The sequence below is a fragment of the Manacus vitellinus genome, unplaced genomic scaffold (genome assembly GCF_001715985.3).
Source record: "Manacus vitellinus isolate BGI_N305 unplaced genomic scaffold, ASM171598v3 scaffold_15_pilon, whole genome shotgun sequence".
NCBI lineage: Eukaryota > Metazoa > Chordata > Aves > Passeriformes > Pipridae > Manacus > Manacus vitellinus.
The window spans coordinates 14,615,945-14,636,454 of NW_021939122.1; the positions used below are offsets into that span (position 1 = coordinate 14,615,945).

General features: G+C 45.5%; 1 protein-coding gene across 1 annotated transcript in view; it reads left to right on the forward strand.

Annotated features, from left to right (window-relative positions):
- The first annotated feature begins 324 nt into the window (after positions 1–324).
- Positions 325–20,510, forward strand: part of MXI1 (MAX interactor 1, dimerization protein) — a 46,761-nt gene continuing 26,575 nt past the window's right edge. Inside the window, exons 1-3 of the mRNA XM_008919634.3 lie at positions 325–453; positions 1,128–1,260; positions 17,616–17,645. Of these exons, the coding sequence (XP_008917882.1) occupies positions 381–453; positions 1,128–1,260; positions 17,616–17,645 (236 nt within the window). The 5' untranslated portion in view covers positions 325–380. The remainder of the gene's footprint in view (positions 454–1,127; positions 1,261–17,615; positions 17,646–20,510) is intronic.

Sequence of the window (20,510 nt, forward strand, 5' to 3'; positions counted from 1 at the left end):
GGCCGGACGCGGCCCGGGGGTGGGATCCCGGCGGGGCCGGGGCTGGGGTAAATCTGGGCTGGCGGTAAATCTGGCTGGCGGCGAGGGCAGAGCCCGGGCGGGCGTGGGCACTGGGCAGGGTCAGGGATAGCGCTCGCGCGCGCCGCCCCGGGCGGGAGCATCCCGGAGCGGGTCCTTTCCTCCGGCATTTCCTCGCGTGTTCCCCTTGCCACCCCTCGCCCTCCCAGGAGAGCCGCCCCCCCGGGACGGTGTGACGAGGCCCGGGCACTGGGCAGAGACGGCGATCCCCGGCGCCTCCCCGCCGCAGCCGCCCCCGTCTCCATCGGGGGAGCCGGGAGCGTGGGGCGGAGGGCGGCCCGGGGCGGCCGGAGCCCCCGGCCATGGAGCAGGTCCAGATGATCAACATCCAGCGGCTGCTGGAGGCGGCCGAGTATCTGGAGCGAAGGGAGAGAGGTAATGGGGGGAGGATGGGTGCTGGGTGACAGCGCTCCGTGAGGGGAATAGGGTTGGGGTCGGATCCCCACGGAGGGGGGAGAGTGACCCCGGAATAGGGATCGGAGCGAGTGTTTTGCTGGTCGAATGCTGCTAAATCCCCAGCAGGGAAGGGTTGGATGAGGGATAAGACTGACGGGTCCTCTTGGAGGTGGTGGATGAGGTGGAATGTTTTTGCAGAGTGGGGGAGATTGAGGTGGATGCGATTTCTGGAAAGAAAAGGGGAGATTGGTGTGAAAGTTTTCCACTGGGCCGGAAGAATGGTGGTGGCTGGCTCTGGCTCAGCAGAGACGTCGATGGCACAGTGAAATATACCTGGTTTGCTCGGTTCAGATAGCTTGGGCAGGAGGAGGGAGATAAGGTACTCTCTGGACTGTCATGGGGGTTTTTTTGATGTTTTCAGTGCTTGAGTGGTGGTGTCTTTTCTCCAGGTTTGGCAGAGAAAAGACACCTTCCCCCTTTTCTCCACCTCCCAGTCCACTTCCCTGTGAATATATCATCAGTCATTTCCCTGAGTTTGTTGTGGTTAAGGTCCTCCCCAGCTAGGCCAACGGGTTAGTGCTGAGTCCTGCCTGCTGACTTTTTTCTTTTTTTCTTTTTTTTTTTAAATGCCCTGCCTGTTGATTTTCTTGCAGAGTGCGAACATGGCTATGCCTCGACCTTCCCCTCAGTTCCAAGCCCTGGACTACAAGACCCAAAGCCCACGCGGAGGCTGAGCCGGGCAAGGAAACACAGCGGCAGTGGCGGCATCGCAAGTCTTGCCAACAGGTATGAGGTGGGCAGGGCAGCACGGGGGACAGGGCTGGCAGGGAGGGGGAAGCTGGAGAAGAAAGCTGGAGGCAGTGGAGAGAAACTTACTCTCTGGGGAAAATGAGAAGAATCTGAACACAGGGGAATTCAGAGCTGGGACACACAAGTACAGCATCCATTCTGGATCCACAGTGCTGAGAGCAAAGGGGACACAGGGGAGCTGTGTCTGAAGTGACACAGCCAGCTGACGCTGTGCCAAGGCTCAGGTGCTGCAGAGGGAAGGGGGGATAAGGGAATCTGTCCATAGGGTTTAGGGAGGAGGAATGCAATAGCTATTCCTATTATATACAGCTGATATCTTTCCAACAAAGTCACTGCTTTTAAGGGATAGCGTGTGTGCAGCCTGGGTGCTTTGGGATTGTAATGACAGGCATGATTCGAAGCTAGGAAATGTTTTGAAATGGATCCCCTACAACAAATGGGAGAGAGGGAGATGACTGGCTGCTATGTACAACATGTTAAAAATTCAGTTCAGGAAAATGAAGCTGTCTTTCACTCTGCCTTACAGGGCAGTGGGATTTCCCAGTTTTTGATAGCTTGGTAATTGTAGAACTCTGTGTTTTTTAAATCTAGAAGAGGCAACAGGATTAAGATTACCACTTGGTGCTTTGGTTGGATCTGCCTCTTCCCTCTCATTCTTGTTCTTATTTTTGTTTGCTCCCTTCTCTAGAATTGTTTAGACCTTGTTGAGACCTTCTGGGATAGAGAAACTTTAGAAATGTAAAGTATGGTTTTGAAAAGGCATTTGCAAGCTTGCTTTTACTGCAGCAAGGCCCATGCAATCCATAAAATGGTGGCAGGTGGCTCAGGTGATTAAAGCTTTCTTAAGGCCATTGGGAAGGACCCGTAAAGGCCTAAGGGAAAGGTGCCTTTGCTTGCAGAGATTCTGCTTCGACAGCATTTGATAATAAAGGTTGTTTGAAGTGATGTTAGGACACCTTGCTGTGGGAAAGTTTTCTTCATCAGGATCAGCATATCTTGAGCTCTTTGTATGCTGAATGTTTGTATTTGCTTCCCTACTTCATCCAGTCTCTCCTGGTTTCAAGGTAGTTGTAGCCCTTTACTGTTTATCATGAACCAAAGTCCCCAATCTTTTGACTTTGTGTTGGAAAATGATGGCAAATGCTGAATTGAGGTCTGTATTTTTCCCTCTAGGTTTCCCACATACTATTTTTCCATCCCACACCTCTTTGTCTCAAAGGCCTTTGTCATGGCAACCTGCCCTTCTCCAGAGGAGGACTGGAAGCACATCCCCCTCAGGAACTCCTTAGCACTGAATCCAGCAGCCTGTAGGCTGGAGAGGGATGCAAAGTACTCCCTGTCCCTGGGGCCGGGGTGCTCAGCAGGCCCTGCCAGCACAGAGCCCCAGGCACAGCTCTCCTGGGGCAGCTCTGTGCTGACACCAGCCCATGGGGCCCTCGAGCCTGACAGCTGAATGTGTTGATGTGGGGGGAAAGGCAACAGAGAAGCAGAAAAGACACTTTCTAGTCTTATTTCACACCTTCTTTATACAAGCAATACTGAGACCAAATTGAATCTTTGGAGTGAGTGTGTTATCCAGAGTGTTGCCTCCTGTGCTGGTTTCAGCCTCAGGGAGTGACCAGTGTCAGGTCTGCTCGAGGCAGAGACCAGAACGGGTCTTTTGGGGAGCTCAGACCTTACATGCACGGTTGGAAATAGAAGTTTCTTATAGCACAAGTCGTAGCAGCTTGCATGTGCTGTAGGAGATGGCAGGCCTTCCAGATGGCTGAAGTGCTGGAAAGTGACAACTGTGAAGTTTAGGGTGCCTCCAAATTCACTGCAGTGTCTTTTGTGTGATGCTGAGTATAGCATCAGCCTTGTTTAAGGAAGGCTCTGTATCATCCCTTCCTGTTAAAATCAAAGGAGCAATTCAGTAAGTTCTGCCTGGTTGAGTTGAAATGGACTTTGAATTATATATCAAGTCCTTGATGAGGAACAAAACTTACATTTCATGCGTGGACAAGAGATTTTCTTGGATTGCTTTTGTCTCAAAATGTTTAATTAGTGTAGAGAAATTATGCATTTAGATCTCATGCAGATCTTGTCATTTAACAGCCTCCTGTAAAAATGTTTCTCGAGCAAGCTTGGCAAAGCACTGTTGGTATCTTTTTTTTTTTTCTTTATTTATACATTTTACAAATTGGCATGTGTACACTGTTGCTGGTCTTTATTGAACCGAATAATCCATGATTTTGTGGTGCAGGGTATTTACAGAGCCTAGATGCTCTTTTGATTCATAGTTTAAATCCAAGTATTTCACTTCATCATTTGCAGCCCAGACATGACAGCCATTTCCTCCCGACAGGCTCTGTGCTGTCATGGCACAAACACCCAGAAAGTTCTGAGGAAGGGGCAGCCCAACTCTGGATGGCAATGGTGGAGCAAATCTTATTCTTACAGAACTATGATGGTCTCCCAGTCCCAGCAAAGTAGTTCTTTTCTACCCCAAACAAGGGTGTGCAGATAAGAGGGAAAACATTGCTTCACGATTTCTAATTCAGATGCTGCATTTTTAAACAAGGTTGTTGTGGCTCAGGTTCTCTTTTCCTTTGCTTGTCTCAGTTGTACAACCAACAGCATGGAGATTGCTGCAAAGGAGTTCCCCTCTGCAATCCTTGTTACCTACATGTATGTGTAGTGTTTTGCATGGGCATTTGAAAGCCCTGGTGTTGCATACTGTGACTTAAAACCTGAATATATTTAAAAATACAGTTTTGCTTTGGTCAGGGAAATTCAGGTATGGAAAATTACACACCTTTGGAAAATATGTGGAGAATCAAAGTCATTGTGACTTGGCATTCATAATAACAAGGGAAGGTTTTCTTTAAAAAACCCCTGCTTAACACATAGCTAAAAGCAAAAAACCAAGCCAATCAATTAACCAACCTGTATTAAATTAGAATTTAATTTTGCCTCTATTTTAATTTGCTCTTGACAAAAGTATCTTCTGGTTTTTGGAATGGGATGAAAAATAAGCCGAGATTTGTTACAGCATGTAGTATCACTTATTTAATGTCAGTTTCTTCTGAAGATGTTTCTGAGACTGAAGCTGAATTCTTAAAACTTGCTAGAGAAGTTAAGTATACTGGGAGTACCGTTCTGTGGGTACATTAACTTGAATTCAATGTCACTGGAAACTGCTCTAATAGACCCAATTATTTGAAAAGGTCATTATAGTTAGTTAGGATTAGCCTGGTTTGATATTTATACATTTTGGAAAATAATTGAAAGGACTTTTTAATCAGTTTAAATCATTGTATCAGCAGGATATAAAATAAACAGCAGGGATGCTAAATGATTTTTTTCCCCCCAAAATACCATCAGTTTAATGAAGTTAAGATTTATAATGAAATCTGAAATTACGTTACAATATTAAGTCGTCATTTGTGTTTTGTTTTTATTTAGGCTCTCAGGCATGTAGAAAAGCCTGTTATTTTTTGGTCTGATCCTGGGGAAATGCCAAGCACCCTCCCAGCAGCACTAGGAGCCCTCAGCTCTCCCAGGAGGCCCATGTTGTTAAGGGCACTCAAAGAATCTATTGCTCAGTTCCATGGAGGAGGGTTTGATCTCTGTCCAGTTTCTTTTTCCTTTCATTTTCCTCTCTTCCCATTGTCCTCCCTTGTGTCTGAGACCACTTCCCAAGGGCCTTTCAGACATCTACAGTCTGGTAGCAGGTTGCCTGCAGAGCTTGGAGTCAGCAGCTGTAATGAGTATGGTGAGGCATTTTGGACATGGTGTCTTGAAAATCTGGGTGCCTGGGTTGCTTTGCCCTTCTGAGTATTCTGCTGATGCAACTCCTCATATTCTCTGTCGTTGCACTCTCCTCTGCCCCCTTTGAAACTTCTTCCGTATGCTTCTAAATCTCATCACTTGCTTTTGTGCTGAACCTTCTGTGTTGCCCTCTACTCTCACATCCTTTGAAACTGTCTTTTGAGGGCAGATATGGGGGCTGCACCATTGAAACCCTCAGGTATTCTTGACTTTAACCTTAATTTGCTCGGAGTGTCCCTGAGCAAGGAGTGGGGGGCAGGTGGGTGGGTGTGCATTAGGTACCTCGTGTGCCTTAGGCAGTGGCTTCATGCAGCACAGGTTCACAAACTGAAGCACAGGTTCACAGAAGCTGAAAGGATGTGGCATGTGTAGCTGCAAGTCAGCCTTGGCTGTCTGGTGCACTAGAAAGCCTGATTTACCACAACAGCAGTGCTGTGCAGCTGTACCTCGCTGTGCAGGGGAGGAGTAGGGGGGTTGGTGAACACTGCACAGTTTTAATATATTATATTTCTTCTGTCAAAGGAGGTTCCCTCCCTCCTCCCCCCACCCCCTCATTGTGCTGCTGACTGAGTACCTGGCAATTTTCAGTCCTTCCTACAGCCTCTGGAGTTAGGACAGTGCTGTAATTATGATTTTATTGGGGGAGAGGGTGTGCAGGTGGCTGAGTGGTTTGCCTGTCTTGTGTAAGAAATTCCAGAAAGAGCAAAATGCAGTGTCAGCTTGTCTTGGTCTACTTTCCTGCACAAAGCCTCTACCCCTTTCTTCACGTCCCGGAGAACTGGTCTCTGAGACTTTTTGTTGACAGCTGTCCTGCTTCCTAGGCTCTGTCAGTTTCTGGATGATACTTTGTTTATTTGCTTGTGAGTTGTTTGGTTTTGGGGATTTTTTTTTTTAATCATCTCGCACTGGATCACACCTTACTCCACAGCTAGTGGGAGCTAAGTTTGACTGGCTGTGTGTAGGTGGGTTAGAATCTGGCCCTTGTGTAATATGGTGGGGAGAGAGGCTGCTTTCTGCCTCAAGCCTTATAGTGCCAGGGAGCTCTATTCATGGCTCAGGACTTGGCTTTGCTTCGTAGAGTACAAATCCACACGTGTAAAACAGAGAATGGATGAGATTTGCTGTACTGTGTTTTGAGTTACGCCTCACTTTGATAATGTACAAACAGTGTAATTGCTATCTGGAATCTTCATGCTGCTGTTGAAATTTTCTCTAGAAATACTTGGAAACAGGGTCTTGCTTCCCTTGTAGAGAGGATACATGAACATGCTAGTTAATTTTTTAAGAAAAGAAAACTGAACAAGGCTGAGCTGTTAAGGATTGTTTCTCTGTTAGAGGTGTTGAGGGAGACTGGCCAACAATATTGAGTATAGTTAGGTATGTGCATGACTTCTTTTTGGGAAGGCATAATGACAGTTTAAGTGTTAGACTAGGAAACTGGATTGCTGGTATGTGCACGAGAGGCAGATCACCCCATGTTCAAATCCTACCATCTTGGCAGGTTTGTACTGGCATACAGGTGGTCGGAGCAGGCTGGCAGGTATGACTGTTCTTGGATAACTCTGTTTGGCTTCAGCACATCCAATCTGCCCATTAGTTGTAATTTGCCCCAGTGCAATCTGCAGGTGTAGGCAAGCAAGTCCTGGTGATGCTGGGGTTTCTGAACCTGCTGGCACTACATTGTGCCTCTCCTCGTCTCTACTGTTCTACATCAGAAGCCGAGGTCCTGCCACGATTTGGGAAATAAAAAAAAAATACCCCATGGAGGTGAGCTTTTGTATGCAGTGTCTTCTCAGTGATGCTTGGCTTTGCAGTACAACTGGCAGGTTATCAGGGAAAACACAGAAAGTGAGGGTGAACCCAGCAAATGGCATGAGAAGCATAAACCCCACTCCCTGGTGAGGAATGAGGCCTCCAAAAGTGCTAGAGCTGATGTAGCAGTTTCCATGGGGGAACCCACTGTGTTCCTCTTTGTCACTGTTTATTTTATAGCCCTCCAAGGGAGATGATCCTGCAGAGCTGCAGTTCCTGTTTTCCTTTGTGTATTAGTAATATAGCCATGCACTGGGAGATCTGTGTGACAGGGAGTCTATGCTAAACCCATGATTCTGAGCTGAATTTATACTTTGATACCTTTAGTAGGTGTAGAATGTAATTTTTGATCTTTTTAGACTACTCAAGTTGTGCAAAGGGGCCTTTGTGTAAGCTAGAAGTAGGCCCAGCTGTTGGTGTTACCTGCAGCTCAGCTGTAATACACTGCTGCAGCAGCTGTGTGCCATGAAGTGCCGCTATCTGTGGCTGAACAGTCATGGTCCCTTTGTCCTCCCAGATTTGGGGGAATCCTTACAGGAGTGTGCTATTTTGCAGCAGTGGGGTTAGTCAGGGCTCATGCTGTTGATGTTGCAGCACTGTGCCCAGGTGGAGCTCTGCTGCAGCTGCCATGGGCTGATTTGCATCACTGATCACAGTGCTCTTGAGATGATAAGAAACTTCAGATTTCAGCTCATAAGGTCTTTTGAAATGTGAAGGTTGTTAGCCCCAGCTCCTAGAGAAATTTGGTGTCCTGGCATGGTGGGGAGGATATTTGGGGCAAACCTCGTCATCTGTTCCTCTCATTTTCTCTTCTCATTATATTCAGTGTACCAGCAATTCTCTGGTTTAAGTAGTATTCCTGTCAGATGTTTTGGGGTTTTCCCCTCTTGCCGCATTTATACCCTTTTTATATCTTCTCTGTGTAATGCCTCATCCATAACACATGCAGGAGTTTATCCTTCATGGTTTTGCTTAACCTGACCTGGTCCTTTGCTTGGTAGTGAATCGGTTGTCACCTGTAGTGTTGTTTCCATCTGCTCCCCCGTTTGTAGGTAAGACTGACTTTCCTTTCTCACTGCTGATTGAGCTTTCAAATCCATTTCTCTTTCTGACCCAAACAGACCAGTCAATGTCCTGCTGCTGAGTTAATTGTCTTGCTTGTTGGAGTTCCTGCTGTTCATCATCTCCTGATCCCCCCTGACAAACTTCTGCCCAAATTCAAAGACTGGCTTCTATTTGTTCTCCTCTCGAGTGTGTTGGCTTCTATTCCCTACCTCCTTTGAACCAACAAAGATAGGATTTGTTTTTGTTGACTTATTTTGGGCTCTCTTGATCAGAGGTTGTGGTTCTCTGGGGCTGTGCACTTGGCTGGCCTTTGCCTGGATCTCTTCTCTATGAGACACTGCCTTGTTGATCAGCTCAGAGGGAACAGGCCTGCTTTTTCCATCCTGCTGGATATATTCCCATCTCTCTTTTCTATGCTCCCTACTGTACTTTCATTCTTTTCATTCTGTGATATAGAAGTGATTTCACTTCAGTTCTGTTGCTTTATGAATCCAGTTTGAAGTAGCCTAGATGATTTCCAACATTGTCTTAATTACTTGTTTATGCTTTGCTGCTTGCTCTGTGACGAGCAGGCATGTGGACTGAGAGCAGTTCTTTTGCCTCAGTTTTGATTAAAGTTCCTCTGCATAAAATAGTTGATTGTTTTCCGAAGGCTTTTCATTTATCTCCTTCCATCTGTTACACCATCAATAAGGGAGAAGTTATGGGAAGGGACAAATGACATTAGGATTGCTGTTGAGACTATTACTCCAGTGGTCATTGTCCAGGTGCTTGGGCAGCTGTAAGGAATGTGTTGGCATGGTAAGGTAACGTGGCACCAGTTCTAGTTTGCCTCTAACAGGCTACAAACTGCAGCAGTTCATGAACTGCTTCACGAGTAGTTTGGCCATCTGGGAACTGTGGGAAGTAGCCACCTCACTGCCTTCATATTAGTTGCTGCTGCTTGTGAGCCAGAACTGTAAGAACAGGAGAAATTGGAACTCTTCCATTTTCCTCAGCCTTCCTTTTTCACGGATCTCCCAGGTGCTGGATGAGCATGTCTCTGTTGACAGGACATAACCCCAGACGACAGGACATTTGGGTTCTCTTCCTGCTTTTCTTACAGTCTGTGAGACTGTAAATCTTTGTGCCTCAGTTTCCCTTGTACAATGTGTAGCTAACAGTAATGTTAATGTATTTTCCTGTTTTCCAGTGTGTTTCCCCTGCCTTCATCTCCAGACACAGTGTTGCAGCAGTATAGCTGTAACATGAGAGATAACTAATAAGTCCAAATAGAAGTGAAGAAAGTCTGGCCTGGCCCACAGCCATACAAATGCCATCAGTTCCATTTCAAACAAAGTGTGTTTCAGTCAGGTGGTGTTTACACAAAAAGCCTCATTTTCCCCAGTGCATCTGAAGGCAGTTTCTTTAGGGCAGAAGATGTGTGTTGCAGAGAAGTACATGCTCCCCAAACAGACTGCTGCACTGCAGAGGACATTGCTAAGGCTATTTCTGGAAATGACCATCTTCCTCAAAAGGGTAATGTTATGTGTGGGAAGAAGCGTGGTACAGGGCAAAGGGCTGGCATGCTGGGTCTTTGGATCGTTTCCTGAGTCTGCTGCTGTAAGGCTGCAAGATCTGGGCACGTCAGATGACCTACATGGGTCCTACCATCTGTACATTATATGGTTCCCACCATCTGTACATTGGGGTAATGTGCACACTTTTCTAATCCTGTTTTCAGGAAGCAGAATAGATGTTTTGGAGTTTGTGACTGTTTGAAAGAAGATGAGACTTAGGATCCTAAGTTTTCCAAGTAGAGTTGAAAATTGCATCCTGTGTCTTTATTCTCTTTCTGTGAACCACTGTGATCTCTCTGCCATGCAGGTACCAGCAGCTTTGACACTGGTTCTGGTGTGGCCATGGCAGAGACCGAGTCCCTGACCATGCAGTGAGACTCATAGAGCCTGCTGGAAGTCAGCAGGACAGGGACCACATGGAGCTTTCTGCAGTGTTAGACCTTACCCTGCTTTTTAATACACTTGAATAATGGACAGCAAAAATTTTGTTAGCAGAGATATTAAGGTGTTGGCAGAGGATGGATGAAGCAAGTGCTTCATCCTATGTCAGGAACTCATTTTGCTTTGAATGATCTGTTTATGATGATTGTGTAGGGAGATTGTCCTTCCCACTTGGGAGAGACCTGGGGGACAATGCATACCTGACATTAGTGTGAAGAAGTGTCTGTATTTTGCTGCCCTCATTCTGTGTCATGCTCTTCCTTGTTCATGGGGAAGCTTGGAGGTGCCATGGTGAAGCCTCCTCATATTTCTCCTCACCAGGTCATGAAATACATGGTTTTGTCAATGTATTAAAAAAAAAAAAAAGTCAAGAATCTGTCTACAAGAAGCTCAAACTCCCTTGCATCATGAGTTACAGACAGGACACATGCCTTGATTAAGGCAAAGAATATACTTTCTCCTGACCTGTGAGAATCTACCTGAATTTGTCCAAGTTCTAAATTGTTGTAGAAGATGTTGTCTGCTGCATGTCCAAGGGAGGAGGACTCCTGAAGTGGTTAAGGTACCTCCCCAAGTGAACGCACATCAGGCTTTGTGTCTGATCTGTGTGCACAAGCCCCTTCTGATATGGCGAAGTGTGGGCTGGGAAGGGAAGGAAGTGGTTTCTGTAGGACATTTGCTCACTTGTGGCGAAGTTAGAAGGCAGAATGGAGCAGTGAATAGCACACTGGAGAACTCACTTCACTCTTGTCTGCTCTCAGCAGCCCAGTGTACATTCAGCAAGTCCCTTTCAGCCCAGCTTGTTACAGGAGACAGTCTATTCCTCGTACAGTGATTTTTATTCCAAGATATGAACCTGGGATGTGAGCTGTGGAAGTGCTGATGATGCATAGCCACAAGAGGCACCAGCAGGAGCTGTGCTAAGAACATCTAAAGTGGCCCAGAAAACCAGGTCCTTGGGGGTCTTCACGGAGGTACTTGGAGGGACAGGAAGTTGCAACTCTGATTTCTCTGTTTCTTAGCTTCCAGTTTGGAAAGGGAGGATGTTTGACAATAAATGTGCTTGTGAACTGCCCAGCCACTGCTCTTGGTGAGCCTGTCAAAAAGCCTGTAAGGAAACCACCAGTTCTGTATTCAGAGCAGGGCTTGGCTTGAGGCCACATGTTGAACAATGAGGAGAAAACAAAATATTGAATAGCTGCTTGTTCAGCAAACCCAGTTCCTCTTGGCTGTGCAGGGCCCTGCATGAGGGCAGTTTTCCCTTAGCACTTGGGGCTGGGACCAGCCTCTGCATGTGGGGCCTCAGGTGGTACAGGAGAAGGCCCACACCACAACAGTTGCTCCCAGCCTGCACAGTGGGGAGGGAAGCGAGCTGGGGACTTACTTACTTGCCCCAGACTGCAGCACTGAATGCAAACAACATTCTTGCTGTTATGTGTTATGTGGAAAACCCTTCTCCTGCAGAGTGCCACCTTATGCTGCTTTATCGGGTGTTGGTCTGGTTTGGAGCAGCTCAGCTCTGGAACTGGGATAGGCTCTGGTATTCAGCAAGGAGGAAATGTCTTCCTGCTCTTTTCTCCCTTGTACTGGAAAAGCAGAACATGCACCAGCAGAACATGCTTCCCCAGCTGAGGACTTTTGCCTGATATGTCTATTGGTTGAGTTCTGTCAGTAAACTAATACTGCTTTGCTTTTGGCTCCCATTTTAGATTTTCTCTGGCACCTTGTACAGGGGTGTCTGAGAGTAGGGTTGGCCCACTTGGCTGACAGTGGGCAAGACATGAAGGCTGGTTTGGGTTTGGGTTGTTGGTGGTTGTAGGCTTTTTTCTCACTTTCCCACTTGTACTATACAATGATTATGTTACTTTTTGGGGTTTTGACCCAAGAATCAGATGGCAAAAGGACACCAAGTGTCCTTTTTAGCTGTCTCTGGGTTACCTGAGAACAACCACCCACCATCCTTGAGGGAACCTGAGTTAAGTACCCTGCTCTGCCACAGGCTTCTTGTGTGACCTTGTGAAAATCATTTAGGATTTTTGTGTGTTGATGTTGTCCCCCCTGCATAGAAACTGTTACAGAAAAATTAATTTCTGAAATGTTGCAAGCAGAAATAATGATTATGAGGACCAGGTACTAAACTGAGAGGGGCTGTGTAAAGAAATTACTTTAAAGACATTTACTTCTTGAAGGGAAGTGTGCAGTGTACTTTTTAAAGCTGTTGTGACTGAGTGTTGCAAGAAATTTTCACAATACTGTGTAGAAATCCACAGGTAGGTGACTTTCTGCAGTTGTGAACCACGTGGAAGAGCTCTTCCGCCCTCTGAGCTGAAAACAGACTGTGGGGCCATTTCTCCTTTTCCAAAGATGAACAAACACGAACAGAAGCCAGTACGGCTGCGTCCCCTTCTTTGTTGGAGACGGAGAATGTGAACTTTGGAAAGGGTCTGGCTTGATCCAGGAAAAACAGCTTTGATCAGATCCTTAGGAGGAATCTGATACCATGTCCATCCAAGAGCGACAGAAAAACTAGCCAGAGTTTGGGGCCAGGTTAATCTGGTGCATTGGCATTGACGTCAGTGAGAAGGGGAAACAGTCTATTCCGTCTCCTCACTTCAGATCCTCATGGAGAGGAATTCATTCTGGACCTCAAGGTCAGACAGTGTAGGGGATCATGAGATAGTAATGGCTTAAGATAACTTTTGTCTCTGGTATTGCTTGGAAGGAAATGTTTTGTTAGATTTGATGGTATGAAAGGCTGAGGTGATGTTCCTGTTAGACTTGAGGCTGCTGCTCGCAAAGGGCGTAAGGAAGGCAGCAGAAGGACTCCTGCTCCGGCTGTGCCATCTTCTGTTCAGCTGCATCCTGCTCCTCATGGCAGGATTGAGTACTGTAAGTTGCTGTGTTCCCAAGGCTTCCCTGCAGCTCTCTGAGGGCCAGACTCCTGGACCTTTCAAAGGTGAGGTGGGTTCACAGTTCCCTTAGAAACTCAACCCTTGAGCATCTCTATCTGGGCAGGAGGATTTAACTCTTGTGCAGCCATTGTTTTCTTGCCATTAGGCTGGAAGCCTCACATGATGCTGGTGGAGCTTCTTTGTGGACTTCCCAGGCTGACTTCTGCATTTTTTTCACAGTCTCTTTATGGTGTTGGTCCACTTGAAACCATGGCAAAACACGGGTTCTTCAAGCCAGTAAGTTCTGTTTTGTGGACACAAGTGGATTTAAAATTTAAAAAAGCTGTTGATCACCCTTCTTTTTCATTTGTTTTGTTTTGTCATTTGGCTGTTTCCAAAAGGAGCCATTTCTGAGGAAGAACTTGCATAAAAGAGAGCAGTAATACGGTTCACTGGTTCCAGAAGGTTTGGTTGTTCTTGCCTTGGGCAACGGAAGAAGGCATTTCCTGCAGGGGAATTTAGTGGCCCAGTGAATGGGTGTCAGCAGAGCCATGAGGCGGGAAAGGTCTGTAAAATGAAGAAGAATGAAGTTGTATGTGGTGTGATGATGCACAAGCAGGAGAAGTAGCTGAACCTGAGTGAAGTAAGACAGAAAGCCTGGTCTGCAGATGGATGTTCTTGTTGTTTTTCTAAACATGATTTGGGTAACTGTGCCTTAATTTACACAAGCTGGTGGAATATTGCTTTCCTGATTAAATTCTTGATATAAAGCAGAGTAGGATGAGTGAATTTGGAGGAGAAGCACTGGCACTGTGTTGGCATTAAGGACATGTATTGGAAGAGGCCCCTTGTGGCCAGCAGCACCTGCTGAGATACCAGTATATCTGTTGTAATGGAGATGTAGGTCTTGGAGTCCTGGACTCCTCTGGAGCCAGGAGCTGGTGCCAGATCCAGGCCAGAAGGTGACCAGGTTCAAGAGGGATGACAGGATCATTGGATCTAAATGCCATCTGTGTACCACATAGGACAAGGGCTCTCGATTGCTGTGTAGTTACCTCACTGAGAAGACAAACCAAAATGCAGGTATTCTGCAAATGCATACATTGGGATATTTATCAATAATAAATAAGTAAACCAGAAAGGTCAGCTATGTTTAATGTCATGTGGCAGCTTTGTGATTTTAATTACAGTAAAAACCTCAGTGGCAAATTAATTCAGTGCTCTTTAGAGCTTGTTCCTCCCTGATGCAGTTTGTTTTGTTGGCTTACCTGTGCTTGGGGAAAGTTTGGCCTCCCCTGCCATGGTAGGAGAGATTTTACTTAAATAAAGAAAATGAGATAAAGTGGGAAATTACTCGCAATGTCTCATTCGCTGGGGGACTTCACTGTAGGTTAATGTTTCAGCAACACCTTGTTACTGTGTTGGATAGCAAGGTTGCAGGCAGAATCACTGTAACTGATGCAGAAAAGTTGCTGCATCTGACCTTAAATTAGAATGATTGACAATTGCTGCTTCCCACTTTCTTCCTATTTTGTATGCTGTTTCAGGTATCTGAGGTAAATTGGAGTAAACTTGTGTTTGTCCCTTTTTAACTTTTTGTTGTTTAAAAAAAAAAAAGGGGGGACTGATTTGCTGTTTTTGTTGTTGTTTACCTGGCTCCTTTATCTTAAGCTTCTAAAACTTTTTCTTGATCTTTTCCCAAGCTGTTTTCAAAATGCAGTGAACAGGATCCTTCTCCTTATACAACATTCCTTCAGTTTTTATGAGCAGTTATCGGTTTGGCTGTTTTAAATTTATTGACTGCTATAGAAACCTGAGTTCTAAATGAGAACCCCACAGACGTTTTGTGCTTGAGCTACTTTTAAATTGCAGCTGACGTTTTAGCAGTGCCAGTACATGTGCTTGGGCTTTTGTTTCCCCCTCTGAACATGTCTGTGCCTGCATGACTCTGCTTTCAACTTTGCAGGTGGGGGCAAGGTCCTGCTTGCCGTGTCTGCCTGACAGAGGGGCTGTGAGTTCCTCTGGTTTGTGGTCCATGCTCGACAGTGGTGTCTCATGTCACTGGGTGACACAGGCTGTGGCTGACTGTCAACAGCAGCATCACACTGAACGCACAGGTTTCTCGCTGCTGTAAACCCAGAGCGTTAAAAGTAGCACTGAAATGTTCCCTGAGCTTTGGCAACAGTTCACAGCTGTGGTGTTCATCATGTACCCATCAAGAAGCTGGCGATGGCGTACAGGGATGAGGCTTTGATTTCAGTCTGGTGATACTCTCCAGGTTCTCAGTTGATGATAAGACCAGCTCAGTTAAAGAGGTCCAGTTACATTTGTTTCTGCACCTATTTAAAAGACTTTTTTTTTTTTTCTAAATGTAGTATCAGTAGAGGTTCCTGTACTTTTTTTCCATTTCACTGACAGCACTGTCCTTGTTTAATTCCAAATAAATCTTAGTAACATGTACAGCCCAAAGACAAGGGGAGAAAACTAGTCTTTAGATTGGGACCTATAGAAAATGAAATGAATTATGAACAGAAGAGAGAGGGGTTTTTTTCTTTATGTGTTGTCCGAGCAAAGGGAAACTCACAAAAAATATAAATTAGTGAATGTTGGTAGTGGGAAGTGGTGCTGGGCTTTTTTCCTAAATCCAGATGAAACAAAAAATTACAACTTTTCCAAATGGTCCCCAGTTACACTAAGCAAAGCATAGGCAGGTAAGAGAATCCCTGTAGGATTCATTCAACATTGCTGAGATTCTTTTGTTTGCATTCAGCTTCGGTGTGAAGGTGTTGGGGGGGGAGTGAGGTTTGTTTTTTTTCCATGCCACAGACATGGTTAAAAGTCCCAGCATACATTTCCTGACTTGGTGAAAAGCCTGTGACCTCTCTCAGTTGTCTTGTTCATCAGAAGGCAGATAGGTAATAAAGAGTCTCCTGTGTGAGAGGAGTAAGGAGAACCTGCTGTTTTAATTTTGTTCACAGCAGTGGGCCAAACTTTGTTCTTTCAGTGCTGGCCTTGATAATTGGCTCGATATAATATAGGAATTCAAGCCATTGCATATCTCTGGCCTTAGAACTGCTAATATCATAGCTAGGAAGAGTGCAAAGTCTCCTGCAGGAACATACAGTAAATAAGAACAATAAGCATGTTCCAAAGTACATACAGGCAGTGGCTTTAAAGGGCCTCAGCTCAGCCCTGGTGGGTTAATTTGGATCCAAGTTGCCTGGATAAATGGATTTTGCTGGTTTAGACTCTGGGGGCGGTGTGGCTTTAATTTGGGAGATTTTCTGGACTAAACACTGTGTTCATGTTTCTGATTCCTGGGAACCAGAATTAAGGCATCCACTGTTTTGGGGAGTTTCCTGAACATGAAGAGTTTGCCTGTAGTGTGCCTTGCCTTTGGGGTGTCCCATATCCTGCTGCTCAGGGTAGCTTGCACAGACACACGGTAGCGTTTTGTTTTTCCTCTGGTCACCCGCAGCTCTCAGCCATGGTCAGCTAAAACTCATTTACCTTGTTTTTTGCAGACATCTACAGTTTATTCGTCATTTTCAATGAGGTTCTAACACCTGTTAGGCACTCCTCCTTCCTTTTTTTGGAGAAGCATTTAATTATGACAGGGTTTCCCTTGGAGCACATCCTCCATTCAGTTCCCTAATTGTAGAATTCTCTGTGGGATTCTCCAGATGGGGGATAGAGGATAATCTTCTCAGAGCTCCGGAAGAAATGTGATGCCAAATTAGAGAAAATAGATCCTTTTTATTAAGCTCTTGGGCTCTTTTTACTCTTATTTTAAGGTGACCTTCTGTTAAAGAGAAATGTTGGATAAATGGCTATCCTTTTCAATAATCCTCAACAACCTTACCTGGCTTAGATTAGAAATCCTGAATGGATTTAAGCTTTTTTTGCCACTCATGCTGTCATCACAGAGCAAGGAGAATGAACTTGCCTGTTTCCCTTTTGTTTCTAGTTGGTTTTGTTTTCAGGCTGCAAGCTCTGAATCAGGGAGTACTGGCAGCGTGCTTGGCTTGGTGGGCAGGTATAAAGACAAAGCCCCCTCCTTTGTCAAGTGGTCACAGTGCCACTTTATGGGTCACTTCACTACATACTAGGGCTGTGGCAGTGCTGTTTCCATCCCTGAGGGGTTTCCAGTCATCCTAAAAGTGCTGCTCAGTGCTGCTGATGTTTGCAAACATGGCCAGTGCTGGCCATCCCATTTCGTGCCCAATTCCTGGCCATATCTGGGTCTGCTAAGTTGGCTAAATCTGGCATGTGATGGCTGAAGGGTTCAAGGGGCTGTCCTTACAGAGCCAGTTCTGCTGGAAGGTTCCCGTGTATTTGATGGGCTGTGAGCTCCTGTGTTAGCAGATGATACCGGTATTTTTACAGGGTGAATGGAGAAACTAAAGCAGAAAGAGACGTAACTACAGTCCTGTAGTGAGTTGGTTGAAGAGCCAGAAGGATTCTAGAAGTGGCAGACTCTGACCTTCTGTTCTAATCGTTGCCTCTCTTTGGGATTTTTTGTGTGTTGAAGTCTCAAGGGAACATTTTCTGTAGCACCAGTAAGAGTACCAGCTTTTGCACTGGAGGCGAGGAATTTCTTGTCAGCAGGGAGGATGAGCTGTAGATTTTAATGTATGTAGTTGGCTGACTTTCTGCTGCAGTGTGCCACTGGAGATGTGTACAGCTTGCTGCAGTTGAACTTTGGTGCTCAGAGGTCAAAGGTGGCTAATCCAAATTTTTGTTTATCTTCCAGGTCTACGCACAACGAACTAGAAAAGAACCGGTAAGTAGCTAATGAGCCGAATTCTAAGAAATGCAAGCCTGGTGAGTGTAATGTGCTTTACCCTTATCCATGCAGGTGCCGTTTGATCAGCTTTGGCAGCTGTGAATGACCACACTGCATCACATAGTTTTAAAAGTTGAGGGGAAGACACAAAAAGATCTGAAAAAGAAGCTTTGGTTTTGGTTGTGGGTTTGTTTTTTTTTCCTCTCTCTGAAAAGGCAAGAAGTGACCCAGTTTTGTGACTAATCTGTATGCAGAGTAAATACTGTTCTTCTCCTGACACAGTGAAATCTGATTGGGGCACTTTCCATACATGAGGTTGCTACGGGATCAGGTTTCTTGGGCCCTGGGTAATATGTGTTACCATCAACCAAAGGGCAGAGCCCTGTGCTCTGCACCCTCTCCCCCCACACCCTCACTGGGCTGTGATAGTCTCTGCAACGCAGAAGAAAATGCCATTGTCCGGAGGCTCCGAGGTCTGGCTACCAGTGCTCCTGCAGAGACTCTTCTAACCTGTTTTAGAGTTGTGCCTGTTTATCCTTGAATCTGACGTTTTAGCAAGCCCTGCAGTTTTGTTACTTGGCTGGCTCTGCTATATGACTCAACCCTTTTGTAACAGGAGTTAAAGTAAGATAAATACCATTGAGGCAAGGGGAGCTAGTTCACACACAGATCAGATTATCGCCTTCCATTCAGGATGCTCTAGTTAAAGTTATGTCAGGGTTTCCATTATAAACTTATCTTGGCTCTTCTGTGGGATTTTAGGGGGGCTGAGGGTGGGTGTCTGTGTTTTTTGTGGCTGCTGTAACAAAGGCAGTGCTCTGGCCAGCTGCTCCTATGAAGAAACCCCCAGGGTGGGAAGGAAAGCTGAGTCTAAATAGACTGATTGCCTCCTCTTCTCTCTTAGCAGCCATCATTTAACAAGGGATGGGAGGACTATGAGGATGGCCAAAGACACACAGAGGCTTTGAGCCAAGTGTGTAATTTCATTCAGACAAGATCTTCCCATGTGGCTTCAAGGGAATTGGAGCTGAATACCTTATGAATTGTGTTGCCCTCAGTTTCCCCCACATCTGCCTCCCCTGGCAGCAGCAATGTTGGGAAGCAGCTTGGCCTTTGCGTGGTGTGAGTGTTTTCTTCCAGCCTGTGCTTCTACCTCCTGGTAGTTTTGAGTATCTACAGAGTTGCCATGGTCCTGTCTTTCTGGGTTGATGCAGGGAGGCTTTTTGTTTGGGTTATGTTGCTCCCTGTTGCTCCTATGAGTCTCAGCCTCTCCAGTCCCAGGTTGAGCTGTGTTGAGGAGTGTTGGCTCCTGTGTTATCCAGTGCACTATCTGGTTATATTTACCACTGAGGGAAAGAAAATGCAGTCTTTGGGTCTGACCCAGAATTGAAGGTGCTTTTTTCTCCATGACAACAGTAAACCGTCACTAATCTTCAATGTGCTTATTTGCATATCTAATTGTTATTGCAAATGCTGCTTACACTCAGAACAGCTTTAGAGCAGAACTGTCTCCATCTTTCCCTGTGCCAGCCTGGTCCTTTTACATTGGCCAAGTTTGCATGGATATGTGATCATCCATTTGTAGCCTCAGGCCTGTGGGGCAGCCAGCAAAGCTTCAGACTCTCTGTGGGTGAGATCTTAGCAACCATACTTACTGTCCAGCTAAGGACTGTCATGTCATGGGGTTGGGATATGGCTGCTGCCAGCTATCCATGTGAGTTGAGGAAGTTTTTACCTTGTTTCCCTGTCTTTAACTGAGGACAGTAATGCTACCTGAGGTGGGGATATCATGAGGATTTACTGTTGACCAGCACATCATTACAAGTGTTACTAGTGAGAGGAGTGTTATTACCTGTGCTTTCCCTTATGCCACCTTTTTCTGAATGCTGACAAGATGCTTGCTGCAGAATTTGTTCTCCCATTCTTGGTTGGTGTAATAGCTCTTTCTTCCTCTCTTTTTGTCTGATTTATGATCCCTAGTCCCCACCTGCTCCCAGTTGAAGATTTCTAACCATCAACCTTCTTAGCAAGGTCTTTTCTTCCAGGCCCTCCCATTCTGAGGCACTGTATTCCAGGTCTGTGTCTCAGACCTGGTTTTACAAGCCTTTGGTTTTCATCCTTCTGGGAAGGGCACACATTTGATCACGTTGGGTGGTCTGTACAGGCAGACTCCTGTATCTGGGAACTTTGTTCAGGAGTCCATTGTTCCTGGTTTGGGATTATCTGTCCCTTAATGCAGATGCTATGGCTTCATCAGCTACTCACATCTGCAAACCCAGCTAGACTCTGCAGTGCCTTTGCTGTGTTTGCAGTGTTCATTACCAATGATTTGGACAGCAAGTTTCATACTGAAAGCATTTATTTTCAAACTCCACAGCAGTCTTTTCTGAGTGAGGGGGATTACTTCCTGGTTAGATTTTCATCATGTTTGATTTGCTGTGTTGTTAAGTTTGTCAATGTCTCCAGAATTAACTGTTGCAAATATAAAAGCCCTGATACTAATGGCTTTGTGGCTGACAGGTGCTCATTTTCCCTATTATTTGAGATTATTCCTTTTGAATCTCACTGTTATCTCCATTATTGACACACACTATAATTTTCAAAATTGTCCACTATTAGGTCTCTGACTCTGGTTTTTCCCTTCTTGTCTGTGAACAGCAGCCTTCTTGTGTTCAGTTAAATTTTGGTTTAACCCATTCAACGATTACACAGAATTTCTTTCGAGCAAGAGAATAGTAGAAAAACAAAATGCTCTCCTCCTCCCTTTTGAATATGTGATTTAACTTGGACTCAGTATTGCGGATCTGATGATGTTTTAATGTGTCAGGATTAAGAATCTTGAACTCCTTTAATGTCAAAAAA